This window comes from Medicago sativa, chromosome 5 (assembly GCF_051527215.1).
Source record: "Medicago sativa cultivar Bolivia chromosome 5, Bolivia_mono, whole genome shotgun sequence".
NCBI lineage: Eukaryota > Viridiplantae > Streptophyta > Magnoliopsida > Fabales > Fabaceae > Medicago > Medicago sativa.
This window is the reverse complement of record NC_140753.1, coordinates 29,312,745-29,335,233: the sequence shown is the minus strand read 5'-3', so window position 1 is coordinate 29,335,233 and position 22,489 is coordinate 29,312,745. Positions and strand designations below refer to the sequence as shown.

At 33.1% G+C, this 22,489-nt stretch overlaps 2 protein-coding genes across 10 annotated transcripts; both read left to right on the top strand.

Moving 5' to 3' along the window:
• Positions 1 to 1,657: 1,657 nt before the first annotated feature.
• LOC146921611 (Prefoldin chaperone subunit family protein) lies at positions 1,658 to 11,905 on the top strand. Of its 9 annotated transcripts, none has more exons than XR_015012193.1 (10): positions 1,658 to 1,830; positions 2,334 to 2,417; positions 5,402 to 5,505; positions 5,775 to 5,804; positions 6,041 to 6,142; positions 6,602 to 6,709; positions 10,106 to 10,153; positions 10,366 to 10,534; positions 10,710 to 10,764; positions 11,578 to 11,905. XR_015012193.1 is itself a non-coding variant. In XM_085714966.1 (8 exons), exons 3-8 carry the CDS (start codon positions 5,414 to 5,416, stop codon positions 11,644 to 11,646), a joined length of 456 nt encoding a protein of 151 aa, XP_085571092.1. In that variant the 5' UTR covers positions 1,658 to 1,830; positions 2,334 to 2,417; positions 5,402 to 5,413; the 3' UTR covers positions 11,647 to 11,905. The 9 variants fall into 9 exon arrangements, 3 of the variants coding, with proteins under 3 accessions (XP_085571092.1, XP_085571091.1, XP_085571093.1); XR_015012192.1 differs by having other exon boundaries at positions 2,322 to 2,417; XR_015012194.1 differs by lacking the exon at positions 2,334 to 2,417.
• A 1,825-nt stretch (positions 11,906 to 13,730) lies between these two features.
• On the top strand, positions 13,731 to 15,671 carry LOC146921610 (uncharacterized). Its single transcript, XM_085714964.1, has one exon. The coding sequence runs from the start codon at positions 14,226 to 14,228 to the stop codon at positions 15,354 to 15,356; it is 1,131 nt and encodes a 376-aa protein (XP_085571090.1). The 5' UTR covers positions 13,731 to 14,225; the 3' UTR covers positions 15,357 to 15,671.
• Positions 15,672 to 22,489: the final 6,818 nt, after the last annotated feature.

The window sequence follows — 22,489 nt, the reverse complement described above, 5'->3', positions numbered from 1 at the left end:
GTAAATACTAAAAAAATCCCTGGAAAATCCAATCCAACATGTTTTTGATTTCGTTTAATGTCGTGGATCAAGCAAATTTAGGAGTACAATGCAAGCATTGTTTCTAATCAATTATAATCATTATTTGTTTGGTTCTTTCAAAAAAAAAAATCATTATTTGTTTGGTAATTTCGTTAAATCTGTTTATGTTTTAATAAAAAAAAAAACTAAAACATCAACTTTGTTTGTATTTATTAATTTCCACTATCTCTCCTTAAACTTAGACAACAAATGAAATTAGACTCATATCTCCTAATCTTTCATGTTTATGCCTTAACACCAGGTTCATTCACCTCTTAACCCTCAAGAGAAGTATGATGATTCTTGAATTTATGAGGAGGATGAATGAATAGCGTGCGTTTATCAATACTTTCAAAATCTCTATCGTTCATCCGACTCCATTAGGCCTCTCTACATGACCATAAATAGCAACTCAAACATCCTTCATCGTGATAGAATTTTCGATGAGTATGATAACCTATAATGAAGTTCGGGGAGATTTTTTTTTAGCATGGAAAACTTCAAATCTTCAGGGTCGGACATGCTTCATCATATATTCTTAAGAGAAGCTAAGATACTTTGGGTTATGTGATTATAAGTTAATCCAAGTATTTCACTAATCCTAAAAAAATCAATGGCAATGAACACCTTCTGCTTGAACTGTCAAATTGTTACTACCCTGTATAAGAATCCAAACCCCTCCTGAGTGGCCTTGAGCTTTTTCAATACTAATTTTGCCATAGCCTCGTTTATTTCCAAATTTCTTGATTCATGCAAAAGGAATAAGAATCTGGATAATGAGAAGAAAAGTATGATGCGGGTTCTTCAACAATTCTATTAAGTTTCTTCTGCTCCAAGATAGAACATTGATATCCTTAAAAATTGTCATAAAAAACTACTATATGTACAAAACTACTATATGTACAAGTAGCCAATTAAAGATACTAGTTAAAGGAACATAATCTCATTTGTGTCATGCATATTCTGATTTATTAAAAAGAGGTATTAACAAAAAAAAAATTGTAAAAAAAAACATTTATTTATAGAAGTACATACTAACAAGGGTATTGCTAGGTATAACGAAACATCATCCTACGAAAGTTTCACGAGATTTTTACTCAATACCAATCTTAAATTATACACCACCACTCCCCTTGTTTTGCGGCGAGGAAATTTTAATTAGGTAGTAATAACTTTTCGGGATCAATTAGGAATGATTCTTCTCGAGATAAATAGCAGCACTCGTACTGACAAATTATCTATAAAAAAAGAGTAATGATATTTTGACATCCATTTGATGACAATTTTGTTGACAACCTTGTTTTTCTCACTTCTTATTGGTCAAAAACAATGGAGAGAGAAAAAGGAAGAGAGAGAATAACAACATCATGTGAGTATGAGAGAGAGAAAGTTGTCCAAAAGTTGTCAAAAAGTGGTTGTCAAAATATCATTACTCTAAAAAAAACATAAATGACTTTTCCTAAAAAAAAAAAAAACATAAAAGACTAATTAAAAAATAAAAATATAAAACTGCCCTGCAGTGACATGTGGCATAATCTAATTCGTTAAATGAATCTTATGGCTACAATATTATGTTGAATGGCACCGTGACTTTGGCGCGACAGTCACTGAGGTGCAATCACACACCAAACCCGGCACCCGTCGCCATCGTCAAATCCGACGCCGCCGTTCTGCTCATCGCCTTCTTCTGCCTCGTCATCCGCTTTGCACCGTCTTGGTCGCCAAATCGTCGTGTTCAAGCTCCGTTCGAAAACCAAAGTCCTCTCTCCGGTTCGTTCTCTCTCTTTCTCTGAAAAACCCTTTCTCCCTCTCATTTTTCAATTGCTGAATTCCAAACCCTAGCTTCTCCATTTTTAAACTCTCTTCAACCTAAACCCTCTTTTGATTTTTTCATGAACAATTTCTTGTTTAATTTTTAAATAACTTTGGTTTATCTTAATCATACATGATTATCCACTTTTAACTCGGAGCATAACAATATCGGCATTGTCAGTTGAGCCATGCTTTACGGACTTTTGCATCTTTGTTCTAGGTTTATTTCATAGAAAAATTATATATGCAATTATTACGCAATGATAATTATTATTCCATCCTATTTTACCATTATCAAGTTCGCATCAAAGCCATGATATGATAGTATAGTATTACGATGTTTGTTATCATGTACGCATCAAAAACAGGATAAGATAAGACTTTATTAGGCCTTTATCATATCAGTCAGACACTCTAAAAGTAGGGTTTTTGTTTTTTTCTTTTCTCAGGGACCGACTTAGGTGATTTAGGTTTGAAGTTTTTTCTTCGCTCATAACCGCACACCGAAGGTTAAGAACTCTGCTGTTCTGCACTACCTAGTTAAGGTGTGTTCAAACTTCTCTAACTCCTCGTTAACCATCATTTTGATTAGTTTGATCGTTCAGTGATTTGACACTGTTTTGTTCAAACTTTTCTAGATCTTTGGACCACACATTTCTGAATCGAATTGATTAATCTATATTAGCTGCTCTGCTTCTGTGCCATATAGTAATAATGATGTATTGATTTCATTTGCTAAAGTGGGAAATAATGCAAGGTAGGTGATATGGTAGAGATGGTGGAAATACTGAGTTATATTACTCCCAAACTAACCGACATGGTGGTGGTGAAGTTGGTAATATGGTTCTCTTCAAAGGGAAAAACCTGAATTTGAATTTTAGAGTTGCCTATTCGGAAGGCAACCTGCTAGGAACCCCATAATTCCCTTTTTTCTAAAATGCTATCACAACCCAACTCCATGATAAAATATTAGATGCAACTACAAAGTAGATGATTGGTTCCGTGGCAAGCCCAACGGACATAAGTTTGCGGGGATACAGTAGAGCGCCCACTGGAGAGCTAAGACGCTAATTACGGTGGATTAGAAAGAAAAAATATTAGCACAAACTAGAATCAAAATATCTTGACCTTGTGCTTAGATACTGAATCTGATTAGATTTAGGGTACACATAGTCATCCCATCCAACAGACCTCTTTTTCTTTAGATTGTGATATGCAAGGTATGAAATGTTAATATAGTTTTTGGAGGCTTTATTATAGTAACAAATTAGCTTGAAATAATATGGGCTAACCTTTCTTTGCTAGAAACTACCTGGTTTTATTGATGTTTGACGTATAAACAAGAAATGCGCGTTGAATTAATTAGATATTACAAAGGAAAATAATACCACAAAACTACATTATGTGTATATATATTGAATATTGAATGAATTCCAGCTATGCTCTGTGTTACATTACATGTCTTTTTGCATGAATTGGAAGATAAAGTGGTAGAAGCAAGTGGATATATTTGAATGTACATAACATTCGTTTGATATTCTAGGCATCTTACATTACATGATGATAAAATGAATTTCATTTATTATGAGCTATTGCTTTTAAAATTTGTGACCTGTATGTTAAATTTAGTGTTCTGATTTGGCTTTTGATCTCGAGTATTGTTTATTCTAATTTGTAAACAACAGAATCGGCACATGTCTGTTTACTGATTATTTTTGTTCGATTCTTTGATATCTTATAGATTGTTCCCCCAACAAGATATAGACATAATGGCAGACTTGTGTACTGCCTGTGTAACATGTTTACAAGATGTAGTTTGAGTTTTATAAATCTTTTTTGTTGATTAGTTGTGAAGAAGAAATAACTGTTTAATCAATTTAGAAAGATAAGTAATACTGGTTCCATTTGATAGCTCTTGGAGGAATAGATTTTGTACAAGTCATGAAGAAATGTAAAATGGTTAAAATTATAGAATTAGTATCTAGGGGTGGGGAAGGGATACCCAGTTTCTTATTGATCGGGATTGGGACAGAGTCGGGATAGTGTCAGGGAGTTGAGGGGAGGAAAAGGGATGACTAAACACCCCCCCGGGTGGAATTAATTACCAGCTTTTAGTGTTGTTTCCTTACCGGAAACCAATACACTCTTCTGCTCACTTTGTATTTTGCATTTTATAAATTTTCTATTACTGTATGGATATTGAAGGTGAGCCCGGAGGATTGTGTTGTGATCGAGTTGGGGTTTAGGGTAGGGGTGGGGTCTAGTGCTTGTAGGAGATACAAAGATTTCTGGTTTCATGGCACACGCTGTAACATTCTGTTTGTCTTGTTATGGGGCCTCCCAAAGTGACAATAGTCCTTTGGCTATATATTTTAAGTTTTTGGTTATTAGAGATTTGAAAGAGGAGTTTAAGAGAGATAAAATGTTTGTGCTTCCTGGTCATCTTGGTTCTGTATTCATTACTCACTTGATTTCTTATGGTGATTCTGTCTGTATGTATTATTTAATGTGTAGTCGGTGCAAAATAGAGTTATGCGTTGTTCATATTTAATTCAGTGCGTCATCACTAACATAATTGGAGTATTATAATTTATAAGGAATGGTTATATGTTAACTGCTATTGTGGCAGTTTATTGTCTTCCATATTGTATTCAGTTAATCCTTGTTATGTTATGGATATGGTTCTCTAGCTAGTCTGTAGCCTTTACCTGTTTAGTTTACATTCATCTAGAATCGTGTACTGCTGTAACTAACAGAAACAGAATCAGTTAGTTACAGTTTTTCAGTTAGGAATTACTTGATAGTGTCTACACATATGATGAGATTCTACTTTTTGCCGACCCCACTTAGTGGGATAAGGCTTGGTTGTTGTTGTATATTTCAGACCACTCAATCGCAATTTCTGTTTCAGAATGTTTTTCTTGCTTTACCATGTTAATATGGTATCAAGAGGTTGATTTGGTTGCAAATTACCTTGGAATATTTACCCTTAATTGTGCTAATTACATCACCTATAAACAAAGGCAGTGCTGGTAGAAACTAGAAATTAGCTTGATAATCAGTAGTTTTTGAGCTCAAACTATAAAATTTATGATGTTATTTCCACTTCATTAATCTTCAAGGTCTAATCTATATGTGATACCACTGTTAAAGGCTTTTTTTGTGATTTGCATTTTAAGTATATTTAAAGCATCAATCATAACTCATAGATCCATTTCTGCATACATACATATTTTATGTGTTCACTTTGAATCGGTGAGAACTTAAACCTATAAACTCACACACACCACAAAACATTGCATCAACCAAGCCATGGTTGTTGAATCAGCTGCAGCAGCACCTACCAGGTCTCATTCCCGATACATGGTTCATAAAATAGCCAAATGACCATAAGCTGCAATAAATATCCTTTTAATGATCATGTGCCAGTTGGGGAATATATGTTGTCCACTACTGGGAATATAGACATGAACTTACCACATATGTATACGTATACTAATCATTCCTAATTGGCTTGTACTTTTGCTAGGACTCTTAACATATGGACAATTTACGCCAGCAAAAAATTCAAAAGTATGAAGAATTTGTTGATAAACGCTTGAAACCTGATCTTCTTCATGTTACGGCTCAGAGGTATAGTTTTTACTTTGTATATTTTATTCTTGGTTGTTGTTTATAAGGTGAAATGCCGTAAATGAATGTTGTTCTTCCTCTATTGTAAGTCTTTCTAGTTCTAGTAAAAAATGCATGACGTCTTGAGTACATAAACTTATTTCCGAGGTCTTGAATAATGAACTTGCAAAATGGACTTCATAAAGCTGTTTCTACATTGAATGGTTGCTTTGTTTATTTCAAGGGTTTCAGAGTCACGTTTACTTATTTTTCTCATTTCTTCATTGCAGGGACAAGGTCTTTGAACAACAGAAAATTTTGTATCCTTTTTCACTTTTATGCATACTATTAGGATCAATTAGTATCAAAATCATGACATGCTTTTTAACACAGTAAAATTTTGTATCATCCATTTCCCTTAAAATCCACAGTAGCACATGTAAATTATACTTGTAGGCTGAGTTTGGAGACTGGCATAAATTGAGTTAGTACATATTCAATGATGCATTTAGTGACGTAGTACTGTTCTGTCTGAATACACTTGACATTCACTCAGTGCTGATTTGCGAAGAAATATTGAAAACCTAGAGAAGAATAGCGTTACCAGTCTGAGAACTATGGTCAATCTTGGCTCTGAGGTGTACGTGCAAGCAGAAGTGTAAGTCATCAAACATTTCAGCTTTCATCCTACTTCACGTGCTTTTTAGCTGCCTGATTTGAGAATTAGTAGCATTAATTCTTTCTTTTAATTTCACCTTTTCTTGATTTTTTTATGAATTTTGTAAGACACGTTTGTATTTTATCACCAATCCACGGGATCAACTTATTTTCTTTCATTTATGACATATGTTCTTTATAAAATCAGTCATCACCATATTATAAACAATAAGACTTGTTCTATGTTGCCCAACTTGTGTCTAGACACCTCTCTCCGCCGATCCAGGGTGCAACCAATGTTTGGAAATTTAACCCGAGAACCTTTGGCAAACTACCTAATTACTCATCAGCACAGGCAGTGCTTTTTATTTGTGCCCGCACAATTAAATCTCTTTTTTGTCTTCAGTCCATGGCAATGCACATTTTTTCATATTTTATGTATTTGATTGAAACTTTACAGGCCCAATACACAACACATATTTGTGGATATAGGCATGGGATTCCATGTGGAGTTTACCTGGTCTGAAGCTTTAAACTTCATAGAGAAAAGGGAAGAAAAGATCACAAGGTATAATTTTTTGGTTTTACATATATAGCCTTATTGAAGCTGTAAAAATTAATCTAGCACAAGGGAGTGTTTGGGATTTCTTAGATGTGAAATATTGCTTACTGACTCCAGTCTGTTAAAATACATCATAAATACAGTGAACTAGCTAAAAAACTAATTAACTCCAGTCTAACTTCCATAACAGAAAAATACAGTAATTCTCATACACCTCTGACAAACTCAAGGTGGGTGAGAAGCTAAAGCAAGCTCAAAACACACTGAGCTTGTCCATAAAAGTTGAAATTTGGGTGGAGAAAAAGCGTTGGTGAGCATATCAGCCCACTGTTTCTAAGCAGGAACATTAACTACAGAGAGCTGCTTGTTAAGCACTTTTTCTTGAACAAAGAAATTCAGTTCCATATGCTTAGCCGGGCATGCAAAACCAGATTATGAACTAAGATAATGACACTGATTGTCACAAAACACTGGGACTAGAGAAGGGAACTGGAATGCTTGTATCCAATGAATGTCTGTAGTACATGAGCTAGACTTCTATAGTCTACCTCCGTGCTAGCACGTGCCACAACTTATTGTTTACGGGACCCTTAGATTGGGCCCAATGTAATGGCAGCTCATGATATGGATCTGGTCTATGTTGTCAATAGAGGCCCGTAACGCCACGATAGCAGCATAGTAAAGGGTGTCTGTTCCCACATGTGGCGGAGTGTCGCAGAATGGAGTAGCGACCAGCGTCTTTTAAGGAGATAGCGGATAGGTTCACCTTTGGAGCGGTGCTACGCAGGCGTGAAAAAGAGAATTGGAGTAAAAGCCCAAAATAGCCTTAAAGTTAGACCTATTATAGCCTACTTACGGGTTTTCGTCCCAAAGGAAACCCGAAATCATCAAATATAACTCGCGGTGCGACAATCCAGTGTCCCTAAGGTCCCATACTGTAAAAAATATGAGAATATTTAGTCATAGAAGAAGTGAAGACGCACAGTCACTAACCAGAAGAAGTGAAGACAGTGACACTGTATTTGTGCGCTGCGGCTGGGTTACATTTATGGTTACCTATCAAATAATCTAATGGGCTTGTTTTTTGGTTTGAGAGATACTTTTACCCCCCAACTGTTCTTTTACTCACCCATCCGGATTTACCAATCTGGACGGGAAAAAAAACCCTTATTTATCACGACCGGATTGGTTAATCCAGAAAAAATCGTTTTTCCCCGTCCAGATGGGTAAATCTATGAAGCCTGGATACTTCAAAAGTGGAGACAACAGTGTCTTATCTTGCACATGCAGAAGTGAATGGCTTGACTATATTTGTATTTTTCTTCCTATTTATCTGTCTTCCCTTCCATAATATGATTTGGAATTGTTTAGGATGAAAGCTGTTAATTGATAATGGGCCCGTTTGGATTGACTTATTTTTGAGCTTATGAAAAATAGCTTGTGCAAATAAATAAGTTTTTATGTTAATTTATAAGCTTTCACTAACGAAAATTGTATCTTCATTACCTGTTTTTTCATAAACTACATTGACAAGCTTATAAATAATTCAAAAAAGCTCATTTATTTGCATAAGATGTTTTTCATAAGCTCAAAATAAGCCTTATCCAAACGGGACCAATGTGCAGCAGAGGTTAGTTAAATCATAGGTGAGTTATATCATCTCACGAGTTCGAAAATAAGTAGATAGTTTTGAGAGCTTGGCTAAAAATTACAAAAATGTGGGTTTAGGAATTTTGGGCAATGATTTTGAAATGGAACAAGTAATTAAATCATTGAGCTCACTGATTGACAATTCATATGATCAACATGACAACATATAAAAAAACATATATTAATTTATTAGTGCTTAAATGTAGCTTTGGCCCCTATTTTCAAATCCACGGTTTTGGTCCCCACATTTTAAAAATGTCCAATATTTTCTCAAACTATGCATTTGGGGTTGGTTTTCTATAATGGGACAAGTGAGATACTTATGTACCAAATAAATTGATGACATTAAAATGGGTCATTAAGTGAAAATCCACCTAGATAGTGTCATGTCATCAACTGAGTTGCCACAGAAGCATCCCATTTGTCTTATTATCATAATTTTTCCCCAAAATGCGAAGTTTGCGAAAAAATCTCACAATTTAGTAATTGGGAGACCAAAATAGGGGATTTATTTAGAAATATGAAGACCAACATTGTGGGTCATTAAAATTAGGGGGACTAATAGTGCATTTAAATCATATAGGCTTTAAGCCATATGTTTATATTACAACATTGATACCTATTTCAACTATGTGGGGTTGTTATATGCTTCAATTGATGCTATGTAGTCTCGTCATGTTTTTTTATATGGTTTAAAGACACCATTTACCTCCAACTTTCTCTTACATGTTTGGTTGTGCCTATAGTTTATCTTGCATTCCCTCTAAGACCAACCATTGGACTGTCCATCCAGTCTACTGTCCTTACTTACCAGTACTTTAACAAGTCTTTTCTATACAATGCCCAAACCACTTAAGATATTGTTATATTATCTTTTCTGTGGGATTGCTCAAGTTTTATTTCTAATTGCCTTGTCTATCGTAACATTGTCATATCTCCAATGCAAAGTTTACTCCTGCCAGAAGTCGCGATGAAAATTGGAGCATTCCTGAGGTGTATATGTATTATACCTATAACATTCCTCCATTTTATCCATTCTATTTTGATTTTATGATTGGCATCTTCCTCCATATTTCTGTCACTTTGTATGGTGAACCTGATGTAGTTAAAACAATAACATGAGAAATGTGGTATCATATGTTCTCCAATTTTCACTTCTACGTTAGATTTTATTTATCTATTTTTTAACTCACATTTACATATTTCTATGTTAGATTTTATTTAACAATAGCAGAAATTGTGTTTGCACAACATATGCCATAAATATCTAACTTCTCATTTGTCTCTTCTGTTAACTTTTCAATTTAAACTAAATTTTCTGCGAACGGCATGCACTTTGGTAAAATTTATATACATGTCTTTTAAGTAAATATTTTTTATGTAAATTAGTATATTTCATTTTAGATAAATTCATTTAAATATATTTTGATATTATAAAATCAGCTGTTATAGTGGTGCTATAGCGCTATTGCATAGCGGAATTTGAACAAATTGCTATTGTTCCGTAATACTCTTATGTAGTACAAAATATTGTGAAATAGTGGCTATAGCGGCCCTATAGCACGGTTGTATGGAGGAATTTGAACAAACTGTATTTTCTGTGATCCGAAATGGACAAAATTGTATAAAATATCAAATCTTTTTCTTGTGAGTAAAAATAGTTTTGAATAATATTTTATTTAAGTAACAAGCCGTGTAATAAGCACTTGGTTATTAGGAATGATTTGTGGCACAATTTTTTTTTGTTTACAGTTTGTTTCCAATGGGACTTTTTGTGAGGATTAAAATTGAATTAATTTTGTAAGTTTCCCTGTTCTTACCTCATTTACTTAGAGCCACATAGGGCCTCTGTTCTCTGCATTTCTGCAAAGACCAATAAGCACCTGTACCCACTTTCTTTTCGATTAGAGTGGCTGATCTTTCCAGATACTGTGGAGGTGTCTGCAACTTTGCTGCTCTTTTTTCTAGGAGGTTTCTCATCTGTTTTGTTCACTTCTTTTGTTTCGATACAGGGACGTTCTCCTACTTCTTGCTTTTGTTCTCTGTTGTTTTCACCCCTCTTTCTCTACTCTAGTTTGGGATTATGGTTAGTCATGTACTTGCAATATCAACCACTCCACTAATCTGCTTTAGCGGTTTTAGTGTCAGGCTGCGCTGCTATCCAGGATTAACAACATGGCTGTCAGTAACTCTTATGCCTATGCTATCTTGGGACAAATTTATCTTTGGCCTTCAATTATCATCTAATAAAATGATTGATTAATTTAGTTTTCACAATTTTCATTTTATTGTTGCAAATATGGTTGCGTAGTCTCGTATTTAAGTCGAGTACTTAAGAACCACTTGTGTATTGCAGGCAGATAGAGGAGTACACTAAACTAATTGCTTCAATCAAAGCCCAAATTAAACTGGTACTTTCGCTCTGTTTTCTTCATTTAATTGACTCCCTGATATCTACTGCTCGTAACTGTACTCCTTTCGAGTAAGGATTGCTGCTTGTTAAATTAGATACTACTAGTTGATAGAGCCATCAATATGGGCCAAGCCTACCCCACTGGATCCTAGCTGACATGGATCAGGAAAGAAGTACCCTTGAAGCATTAGGGGGTTACTTTTCATTCCCACATTTCTAAAACTACATGTTTTCAGAAGTCCAATTTCAGACAACATAGTTTGTCTGAAATTGTACTTCTAGACGGCATTAGTCTTATGGATATTAGAATGCAAACTATGTTATCAAATAGATAGCCTGAATAAGATGTTTTTATGAATATCTAAGAAACCGTTTTCAAATCAAGTAATACAAGTGCAATGAGCAAAATATGATCAGAAACAGCAATTTGATTTTCGATTTAATTTTTTTCTTGCACGCTGGTTTTAGTAATTTGTCCAATTTCACAAGTTGTACAATCTCATTTGCATCTAAAACTCGGTCATTATTAAACTCGATTAATATGCTGCCACTGTCTTTTCTTTAATGAGAGAATCCATTCCCAAACCCACATCACTTTATGAGCTTTTCATCTTTACCAATGTGGCATTTTCAAACCCACTTAGTCTACCCTCAGCCACAGTGATGATTCTACTGCTAAAAATATTGAGGAAAATGTTGATATAATTCTGGAACAAACCCAGAATTGAGTTTTTCCCTTGAGAGATTTGAAGAAAACTGTAATCTATTTCTATCCAAATAATAATAAGTTTTTACAATTGTCTAAATGCAGGTTTGTGAAGGGATTAGAGAATTACTTGATCTTCCAGCTGAGAAACCCTTACCAGAACGGAGATTTTGATATTTACTGAGTACTCACCGAATTACTTATGTTAGAATTTGTCACAACAATTACGAAGAAGAAATGCAATCATGTGAAAAAACTTGGATTGATATTTAACCTTTATGAAATATTGCATCTCTTCTTTTAGTCATAGTTGTCTTTCTAATTAATTTTTGTGCAGGGTTGTAAAGTATTTTGATGACCAACCGTTAACAGAAACATTAACAAAACACCCAAGTCCTTATGTGATTTTCTATAGTTGAGTTTTCAATTGAAATTTCTGCTAATCTGTTTATAAAACAAAGATGGCAATGATTCATTATAAAACAAAGATGGCAATGATTTTTTTATCAACAAATACCAGGTTTGAGAAGTAGGTTTTCTGCCTCTTTTCATAATAATTAATGCAATGAAATTATAATTATTAGACTATAAATAATATAAACGAATGAATACATGTACATAAAAAATTAGTGATTTTTGTTCATCGGAATGGATTCAGGGGTGCGGGACGGGGGAGTGGATTCTCTCCGTTGAGAAAAACCAAGTGAGGAGTATAATGGAGATATTCCATTCCTTGGGCCTATGACTTTGAATATCAGTGATATCATCTTTGGTCAATGATCGGCTGAGTTCATGTGGAAACTTGTGTTGGGGGTTAGGTAACTCGCTTGTTTGAGTTAATGGATTAAAAGAGTTAAAAAGTTAAAAGTTTAAATTTTGAATCCTAACAAGGTAGAAAATGGTAACATAACTAACATTTGTCATTAAAAAAAAGTATACTGATATGTGTTGTTATACCAAACCTTTTATACATTGTTTTATGATTAATTTTAGGAAGGAAATAACTTTTTGTGATAATGTTATTATTATATAAAGGTTAACTCTAAAATATATATTATTGCAGTCTTATTCAATTTGAAGAATTAATTTTTACAATTACATGTAAAGAATATTCGATGTATTCACATAAATGAGTTGTTTTGGCATGCAATGTGTTTTTGATGTGATGCTCTCAATTTTAAATGTATTGATGAAAAGCAATAAGAATAAAAGATACCATTTCATCAAAAAGATACCAAGTAGCAAGAAGTGAATCTAATATACAGTAGAAATGTAGAATCAAATCCAAAGTTACCACAAGATTCCACCAAGAAGTCCCAACCCAAACTAGCTGCTAGTAGCTACTCCCCATCACATGATTGTTGTAACGTAAATTATGGACGAGCTTTGGTACATTCATTGAATTATCCGATCATTTTACTTCAACACAAAATTACAAAAGTGAAACTACTAGGAGATTAGTCACTTTAATCCCTGACTAGGAAAGGAGTCGTCACTTTAGTCCCTGAATATAGATAAATTGCAAAATAGTCTTTGAATGTAGACTCTGTTAGTCAATTTAGTCTCTGAATGCAGACTCTTTAGTCAATTTAGTCCCTAAATGTAGACTCCGTTAATCACTTTAGTCCCCAAAACTGTCAACAGAGTCTACATTCAAGGAATGTTTTGCAATTTCTCTGCATTTAAAAACTAAAATTACTAATTCTTTTCCATTCAAGGACCAGAGTGACTAATTCCTCTGAAAATATCACTACTAGAAACGTGGCATCCAAATTCCTAGTAACTGGTTCAACATAAAAGCTATAATTAGCAGTTGTAATTTAATTTCAAAGGAAAAGTAATTGTAGGATGGGATGGGATGGAATTGATGGGACATGTTGTACATACTCCATCCGTCCCAATTTATTTAATCCCTGGCTCATTTCACACAGATTAAGAAAAATTTATAAATAAAGGGGAAAGAGGAATATATTATATTGAAAATGATAAAAGTAGTATTATTTAATGTTATATTGTATTGGGAATTATGAAAGTTGTATTGAAAATTGAAATGATTCAATTATTTTAGGACATTTTTTTTTAAAAAATGGATCAGATATTCCGGAACGGAGGGAGTATAATGCAAACTCATACAATAATAAACACACATACAGCAAATAAAGCAACGTCATGTCTTAGCTTGTCTCATTGGTTCAGTATTCAGTTGATGCCATCATGATTGGTGATTGATCAAAAGGCTGTTGCTTCTTTTAAGACTATGTGCAATGGTGCTGTTGAACCTGACATTAAACAAGAAAAACCACTCCAATGCATGTTGAAGCTGTGTTGAATGAGCCGCTGGAAGAGAGAGAGGATTAACAGATTCAACACCAATTAATCTGCCACAGAATGCCACGTGGCGGCTTGCAATTGGAAAGAACAGGCGCGTGCAGCACACGCGCCGACAGCAGCGTGTGAGCTGCAGACCAGAAGAGAGAGGGATTGCTTTTTGGATAAGCCTGCAGACGTGTCACGCTCTGATTGGTCACGCAGATTTTATGATTTTAATTTTGTAAATCAATTATTTCGGTGAAAAATAATTATTAAAAAAAAAAAAAAAATACCAAAATTCATGATTTTTTTTCCTCTATAAATAGAGACTTGGTTCATTTGATTTGGACACAGAAAAAAAAACCAAGTTTTTCACTATCTTCATCTCATTATTATCTTTCTATTAGCAAACTAAGTGAAGTTTTAATCTTCTTTTTTGTGAAATGGATCCCAATAATAACCCTTTCAACAGCCAAAATTATTCTAATTTCCCATTTAACTACGAAAATCCCAACAATCATCCAAATCCAAATCTATTTTTCAACCAACGTCCTCAAAACATACCTCAAAACGTACCTCAAAACGTACCTAATTTTGGTTTTACACCAAATTTCAACCAGTCATCCTCTGTTCCAAACTTTCATGGATATTATGGATCGATGATGAGATATCCATCTCAAACACCCCCGTTTCATGGTTATATGCCAATGGAGAATGAAAATTTTCCCAGTGGTAGTGCATCTCAATATCCTGAATTTTCAACACAAATAACTCCTGGTGGCATGACAGTTGCTGATGAAGGCACCGAAGATTCAACTCCTAAGAGCAAGAAAAGTAAGGAACCAGCATGGAACACTCAACAAAATTTGGTGCTAATTAGTGCATGGATTAAATATGGAACAAGCAGTGTTGTTGGGAGAAACCAGAGAGGAGAAACATATTGGGGTAAAATTGCTGAGTATTGTAATGAGTATTGCTCATTTGATTCTCCCCGTGATCTAGTTGCATGTCGAAACCGTTTTAATTACATGAACAAAGTAATAAATAAATGGGTTGGTGCTTATGATGCCGCTAAGCGTTTGCAAGGAAGCGGTTGGTCGGAAGATGATGTGGAGGCAAAAGCCCAGGAATTATATGCATGTGGGAAGAATGTTCAGTTTACTTTAAAGGAAGAATGGCGCGCTCTCCGTGATCAACCACGTTATGTTAGTCAAGTAGGAGGAAGTGTTGGCTCAGGAAGTAGTGGATCTAAGAGATCTCACGAGGACTCTGTAGGATCTAGTGCTCGTCCAATGGGTAGGGAGGCAGCTAAAAAAAAAGGAAAAAAGCAAGGCAAGGACGCTGCCTTGGAGGAGGAGAAAAATGAGTGGGTTAAATTCAAAGAAATGAAGGTGCAAGAGATTGAACACTTGAAAGAGTACACTGCAGAAATGAAAGAGTACACTGCAGTGCAACAAGAGAAAAATAGATTGAAGAAAATGAAATTGTACATAAAGTTAAGTTCCCAAGAGCATCTCAATGACAGGAAAAAAGAAATGTTGGAAAACTTGGAGCGTGAGCTGTATGGAAATTAATTTCACTGTAATATTTGTTTGTATTCGGTCAAAATTGTCAGTGTTGTCTAGTCCCCAATGTTTACTTTAAATAATTGTCAGTGTTATCTAGTCCCCAATGTTTACTTTAAATAATTGTCAGTGTTGTCTAGGAAAATAGGAGGTATTATTGCATATGAAATTGTTTTCTTAACAACACGGGTGAAATCAACTTTCATGCTAGAATCTTTCCTTTTTCAGACCTCTCATTTCATGAAATTGTTTTCTTTTTTAGACCTCTCATATTCATTTCATGCATGCAGCCAAAAGAGAGCAGCTTTGATGTTGAATTTCCTGTATGCATTTTGAAAAGAGAGAGTTAGCTTTAAATATTTACAAAAGGACACCATGCATGCAGCCAAAAGAGAACAACTTTCATGTTGAATTTCCTGTGTGCATTTTGAAAAGAGAGAGTTAGCTTTGAATAATTAAAAGAAGACAGCATGCATGCAGCCATGAATTGTTGGGTTGGCGAGCATAAAAAAAAATTTAAAGCTAGAGCACTTGCCATGTGTCTATGCATGCATCCATTCTAATTGTTTACACTGTTCTCCATTTGAGCTATATAAACTTGACACTACCCTCCCAAGCTCCCAACGTAAAAACTCACTTCAATATTCACTTCAAAAACTCCACACTTTCTCATCACTTTCTCATTTTAATTGTTAATTTCAACATGGACGTAGCTAAATTTCTTTGGATGGGAATGACTCACAGATCATGTCACGTCTCTAACAAATCAAATGTATTTATTATTTATTTATTTGCACAATAACAATTTATGTTTATTACGTTTTATCTATTAGTTTTAATATACTAACTAATATTATTTTGTAGGAAGAAAGAAAAAATTATGTGAGACCCCGTTGTCACAAAATATTAAAGCCACATGCACGCATAAGACCATATGTAGAGCAAGCCGGTCTTTTGATGCCAACGGAAATAACAAGTTTTCAAACTGATTCCCGTTTAATCTGTGCATTACTTGAACGGTGGCGACCTGAGACGCACACATTTATTCTTCCAACAGGTGAATGTACAATAACATTGGAGGACATTCACATGTTATTGGGTTTAAAAGTCGATGGTTTGCCGGTCACATCTGACAGACACATTTCATGGACTGATTTTGAAAATTTGTTAGGAAGAAATATTGATCAAAGTTCAAGGGAGCGCAATACTGTGAAATTAACATGGTTAAGAGATTACATAGAACAACTGGCAGGTGATGAAAGTCCCGAAACACTTGTATACCATTTTAGAGCCTATTGTCTATATTTAATTGGCTCAGTATTATTTCCTGATAAGACGGGCAACTTAGTACACATAAAATGGTTGGCAATGTTAGAGAAGGAACCCATTGAGATTGGAACTTATAGTTGGGGTTCGGCATGTTTATCGTGTCTATACAGAGGAATGTGTGACGCTGCATATAAAGGGGTGCATGATATAATGGGATGCACAATATTAATACAAGCATGGGGAAGGACATCGAAGTGAACCCGATAAGTTATTTGCAAAACAACAGGAGAGCTGTAGGAAGGACATCGAACGTGCTTTTGGAGTGCTTCAAGCTCGATTTAAAATCATCCGTGAACCAGCTCGCTTGTGGGACATAGCTGATTTGGGTATCATCATGAGGTCATGCATCATATTACATAATATGATTGTTGAGGATGAACGAGATACATATGCTCAACGTTGGACTGATTTTGAGCAATCTGAGGGAAGTGGATCTAGTACACCGCAACCATACTCAACCGAGGTGTTACCCACTTTTGCAAATCATGTGCGTGCTAGATCCGAGTTGCGTGATCCAAATGTTCATCACGAATTGCAAGCAGATCTAGTGAAGCACATATGGACAAAGTTTGGAATGTTTCGTGATTGAAGATGATTTGTATCGTACTAAATAAATTGCTTGTGTGTTGTGTGCTTTTTTTTTTCTTGCATTTTAAGTTATTTGTGTGTTGCGTGCTTAGTTTGTTGTATTGCATTTTAAGTTAAGAAAATAAAAATAAATTATTTAAATAAATTTTGTTTTTACAAAAAAAAATGTTAAGTGTTTCTTTATTTTAATTTAATTATAATCGATAATTGTAATTTTATGTAATTATAAAAACAAAAATATAAAATTAAATAAGAATAAGAAATAAAAGGTGGTGGGGTAGAGTGTTGAATGAAAAAAAACCATTGGAGTGGTTAAAGTTGAATGAGTGTTGAATTAAGAGAGAGAAGATGATGTGGAGTGTTGGGAATTGAAAAAGTGGGTGTTGAAGGGTGTTTAATGTTGGTGACCATTGTAAATGGTCTAAGTGTTGTTGTGCTGTTTTGATGTGATGAATTTCATCATCAGGTTATAAAACAAGTCGTATAAAAACAAAATCAACTTCATACATGACATGACATTTATTAATTTTATAATGAATGTTGTATAAATATTATTTCATCTAATTAATTTGTATCATTTTTTTTTTAGGAATAATTAATTTGTATCATAAAAGTGCATGTCAAAGATTTCAAAAATATAAATTTTGCATTGAAAAAAAAACCAATTTCTAATGCTTCTTTCATGCAGTTTGTATCACTTCTAAAAACAATACTTTCTCCGATCTCGAATATAAAAAAAGATTTATTTTAATGTTTATTGAATAAATAATACATTTAATTTATATTATATATCACATACATTAGTTATTGAATGAACCTTAAAAAAATCTTTTCGTACATTTGAGACTGAAGAGAGTGCATTATTCCTTTAAAAAAACAATACACTATTTTTAAGATATTATTATATTAGCACATGTTATGATTTTCATTTTTTGCCAAGTTAAGATCTCAATTATTATTAGCAATATTACAATCAGAATACATTTAAGAAGTACTCCCTCCGTCCCATAATACTTGACACAGTTGACCTTATTACATATGTCAATGCATAATTTTGAGATTAAATATCTTGAATAATTAGAAAAAATTATGAAAATTTGATATTTTGAAAATACTCATCGAAACAAATCTAACATCTTATATGATATTATTTATCTTTGTATATTAGTAGAAAAATATGGTCAAAGTAAGTTACGTCAAAATTACATATTTTCAAATAGGTCATCTATTACGGGACGGAGGGAGTAATAATATTTGAAATACTTGTCTATTAGTCCCTCCGTCACATATCACTTGACCTATTTAGAATATTTGCAATATTCATGTACCATGCTTTGACTCTATTTTTCTACTAATATATAAAAACAAAATATAGCATATAAGATGTTAGATTCGTCTCGATTAATATTTTCAAAATATCAATTTTCGTAATTTTTTCTACTAGATTATTAAAGAAATTTAAGTTTAAAATTGCGCATTGGCATACGTTACAGAGTCAACTAGGTCAAGTAATATAGGACGGAGGGAGTATTAAAAGTGGACACTTCTTTCAACAAGTATTCAAATATTAATTTTAGTAATAGACTTTCTTCTTTTGCTAATCAAACTCTCGTTAGTTCTCATGATCTTAACTCTCTTAATAAGGACAATGCATAATATATGTAAGATCTGGGGATCGAACCTCAGACACCACAAAAAAAAACATTTTTATCATATTTAAGATTTATAGTTTTTTATTATAAAAATGATTTATGTTAAGATACATTCTTTATAATTCAACTCACTTTTACATGAATATATTTTAACAAAAATCTATTTTCCAAAACTAATTCTATGAAAATTGAAAAGCAATCCTCCTCACAGCCCAACCAAATACATGTTTAGTAGAGATATCTTATACTATAAGAAAAACTGAGAGAGCTTTATGGAAAATTAAAATTACAAGAAAAATATTGTACAACTATTTTTTTACAACTTTTATGATAATTTTTCCTTTAATATTAACATTATATTTTCACTATCTCTTTCTATTGTTTTAATTTTTGTGTAAACATTTCATTTTCTTTATAAATCTACTATTATTCCATAAATTGTTATTCAAATGATTGTTCAAATAACACATCTCTCTTTAAATCTAAGTACTATGTGGCAATGGTACAAAGAGGACCGAAAGCGTGTGTGTTGTACTACTTGGTTACTGTATAGGTAGTAATCGAATAGATAGCATAGCTGGTTCCTAGTAAGGCCAAAGCACTGTCAGTGACAGAAACTAACCATATTCATTTATTTATCAACTCTTTCTGTCCCTTCCCTAGCTATGGACGTGTACTACTGAAAAAGCATCTGACCAATATCTAAAAGTATGAGAGAGATACAATACAAACATTGGTATGAGTGTTGCCAACTTCAATTAAATATGAAAATGAAATATTATACCACTATTTTATCATAATTTTTTAAACACATTTTATATTTTGATGATGTTGTTACCCTCTTTATGGTATTATTTTTGTTTTGGAGTCAATATTTGTATACTTATTTCGATCATTATCATAAACGAAAAACTACTATTTAAATTTATGTATTTGTTCTATATTATTCATAAGATACTTTGATTAATCAATAAATTTAGAAAGTGTTGTTTGATTTATAATAATGATTTGAGGAAATATCTTTATATATCTTTAATTGTCCTAATGGTTATTCCAAAAGTAATTGTGGAAATAACATCGTTTTTTTTTTTTAGAAAATTCAAATAACATAGTTTTAAAATGAAAGGATTCACTGGTTAAAATTTCCCTTTATATATCTCTAGTTTAAAGGGAGAAAGGGACACTTCCGCCCGGTCTTTATTTCCTTTCAAATTCCTTTTATTTTTCTTAGTTTAACTTTCATATCACATGAGAGTCATGTGTAATCTTAAATGATTGATTTGTTAAGAGAGAGAGAGAGAGAAGAAATTACTAGAGAATTTGAAATAAAAAGGGGGTTAAACGAATTTAAAAGTGAAGATCTCTATAATTGAAAAAAGTAATGATATTTTGACATCCATTTGATGACAACTTTGTTGACAACCTTGTTTTTCTTACTTCTTATTGGTCAAAAACAATGGAGAGAGAAAAAGGAAGAGAGAGAATAACAAAATCATGTGAGTATGAGAGAGAAAGTTGTCCAAAAGTTGTCAAAAAGTGGTTGTCAAAATATCATTTCTCAATTGAAAAACATGAGGAGTCAGATATTTGTTATATATAGCAAAATAATTATAAATGAATAATGTGTTTGCATGTGACTCATTTAAAAACTATTCAAAAATTATAATTGAGTCAATATTTAATAAAAGAGATTAATACGATTGAATTTCATATAGTTTAATCATTAAGAAAACAAAAAATGTTAACTATTTATTATTTTTTCTTTAGGTTGTAGGAGGAAATATTTTGGAGTAAATAGTCAATTACCCCCTTAAAATTGTAAGTTTCGTCAATTATCACCCTGACGTTAACAAAACTTCAATTACCCCCTGAAATTGCACAACGTTAATCAATTACCCCCTCCATCAAATTCTTCTGTTAGTCAACATCACGTTTTTCAAATGCCACCCGAACTTGAAAATTTATTTATTTTTTTCTTATACTTGACTCAAGATATTAAAGGCAAACAATTAACATAGTGGGAGTTTTCTTGTTAGGTTTTGGGAGTTTTCTTGTGTCTCATTGTTGTTGTTTATGGATAGCTAAACAATTTATGTATGCTTATCTTCTTGTTTCATTGTTGCACATCTTGTGCTTGGATGTGGTTTTAATAGTATAAGTATATTTTGTCTTTGCAACAAAGAAGAAGTAGTAGGTAGGTATATTTTGCCTTTGCAACAACTATTTAGTTTCGAACATAATCTTAAGGGACAACCAAATAGTCCATATAACATAGATGAAGAACCAAGTATCAAGTGGTGATTCTAAAAGATTTTCATTAAAGTTAATTGTTAATTGTTTGCCTTTAATATCTTTTGAGTCAAGTATAAGAAAAAAAAATATATAAATGTTCAAGTTTGGGGGGCATTTTGCACATAAGTGCAAAACTTCAGGGGTGGATTTGCAAAACGTGATGTTGACTAACAGAAGAATTTGACAGAAGGGGTAAATTGATTAACGTTGTGTAATTTCGTGGGGGTAATTGAAGTTTTGTTAACGTCAGGGTGTAATTGACGAAACTTACAATTTCAGGGGGGTAATTGCCTATTTACTCAAATATTTAGAGAGGTTTGAATTTGTTGTTTACTTCGATAAAGTAATTTATTCGATGTGGACTCTTTTTCAATTATGTTGATGTATTGATTGTGAGTAAGAAATTTTAAATTATACAAAAAGTAAATGTTCAACATGTAAATAAATTACATGGTTTATATAAAGGATATACTAACGGGTGTTTACAAGACACTATTAAAGACTTTAAATAGTAAGTGTTATATGAAAATATGTCTATTTAATGCATTAGAATTTGCAGTGTTTGATTTTTAAAATTTTTAGATTATTAAATAGTGCTCCAGAACCATTCCTCAAGGAAACCCTAATATCTTCTTGTTCTAAATAAAGATGCACTTTCAACTCAAACAAGTAGCCTTCATAATCCTACATTGTATATTACCTAGATTATCTACAAAAACATTGTCACATAGGTAGTGACTTCAACTATATGATCTAAATCAATGGTATGAGATTGTTTAAAATTGACACGAAATCCCAATCATACATTGTGTAAAGTAAGTAAGTGGTCACTCTAATATGAAAATACTCTACTCACTTATGAAATTGGTCATTCTTTTATATCAGCGGAGCTAACCTCTGTTCGACATCAACATTTTTTAACAACAGTTAACTGTTACTGACATTTTTAAGATTCGTTCAATCAATTTTTAAGTTGGTTCAACAGTTATTAAAAATGTCAGCGGACATCTAACAACCGTTGAAAAATGTCAAGCGGTTGTTAATTGCTGCGGCCTTTGATACAAGAGAAAAAGCAATTGATTTCATGAGTTTGAAGAGTAGTTTTCCTCAATAATACTATTGTGGTGGCAGGAGTGGCATATGCCGTGCACTGTGATTCAGTAACTGAGCTACCTATCTTCTGTACCATTCTGAATGGGGCCCAACAACAGTTTTTTACACAATTGATTTTATGTATACCCATAAACATGGTTGGTTGTCTTTTTGCTTTGAAATTTGGAT

What these genes read in the sequence shown, in the direction of transcription:
- LOC146921611 (XM_085714967.1), top strand. Translation starts at nt 5,414, where the DNA reads ATGGACAATTTACGCCAGCAAAAAATTCAAAAGTATGAAGAATTTGTT. An exon ending in GTGTACGTGCAAGCAGAAGT is followed by an intron (nt 6,143 to 6,601) that starts GTAAGTCATCAA and finishes GAAACTTTACAG; the next exon opens with GCCCAATACACAACACATAT. An exon ending in TCAAAGCCCAAATTAAACTG is followed by an intron (nt 10,765 to 11,577) that starts GTACTTTCGCTC and finishes GTCTAAATGCAG; the next exon opens with GTTTGTGAAGGGATTAGAGA.
- LOC146921610 (XM_085714964.1), top strand. Translation starts at nt 14,226, where the DNA reads ATGGATCCCAATAATAACCCTTTCAACAGCCAAAATTATTCTAATTTC.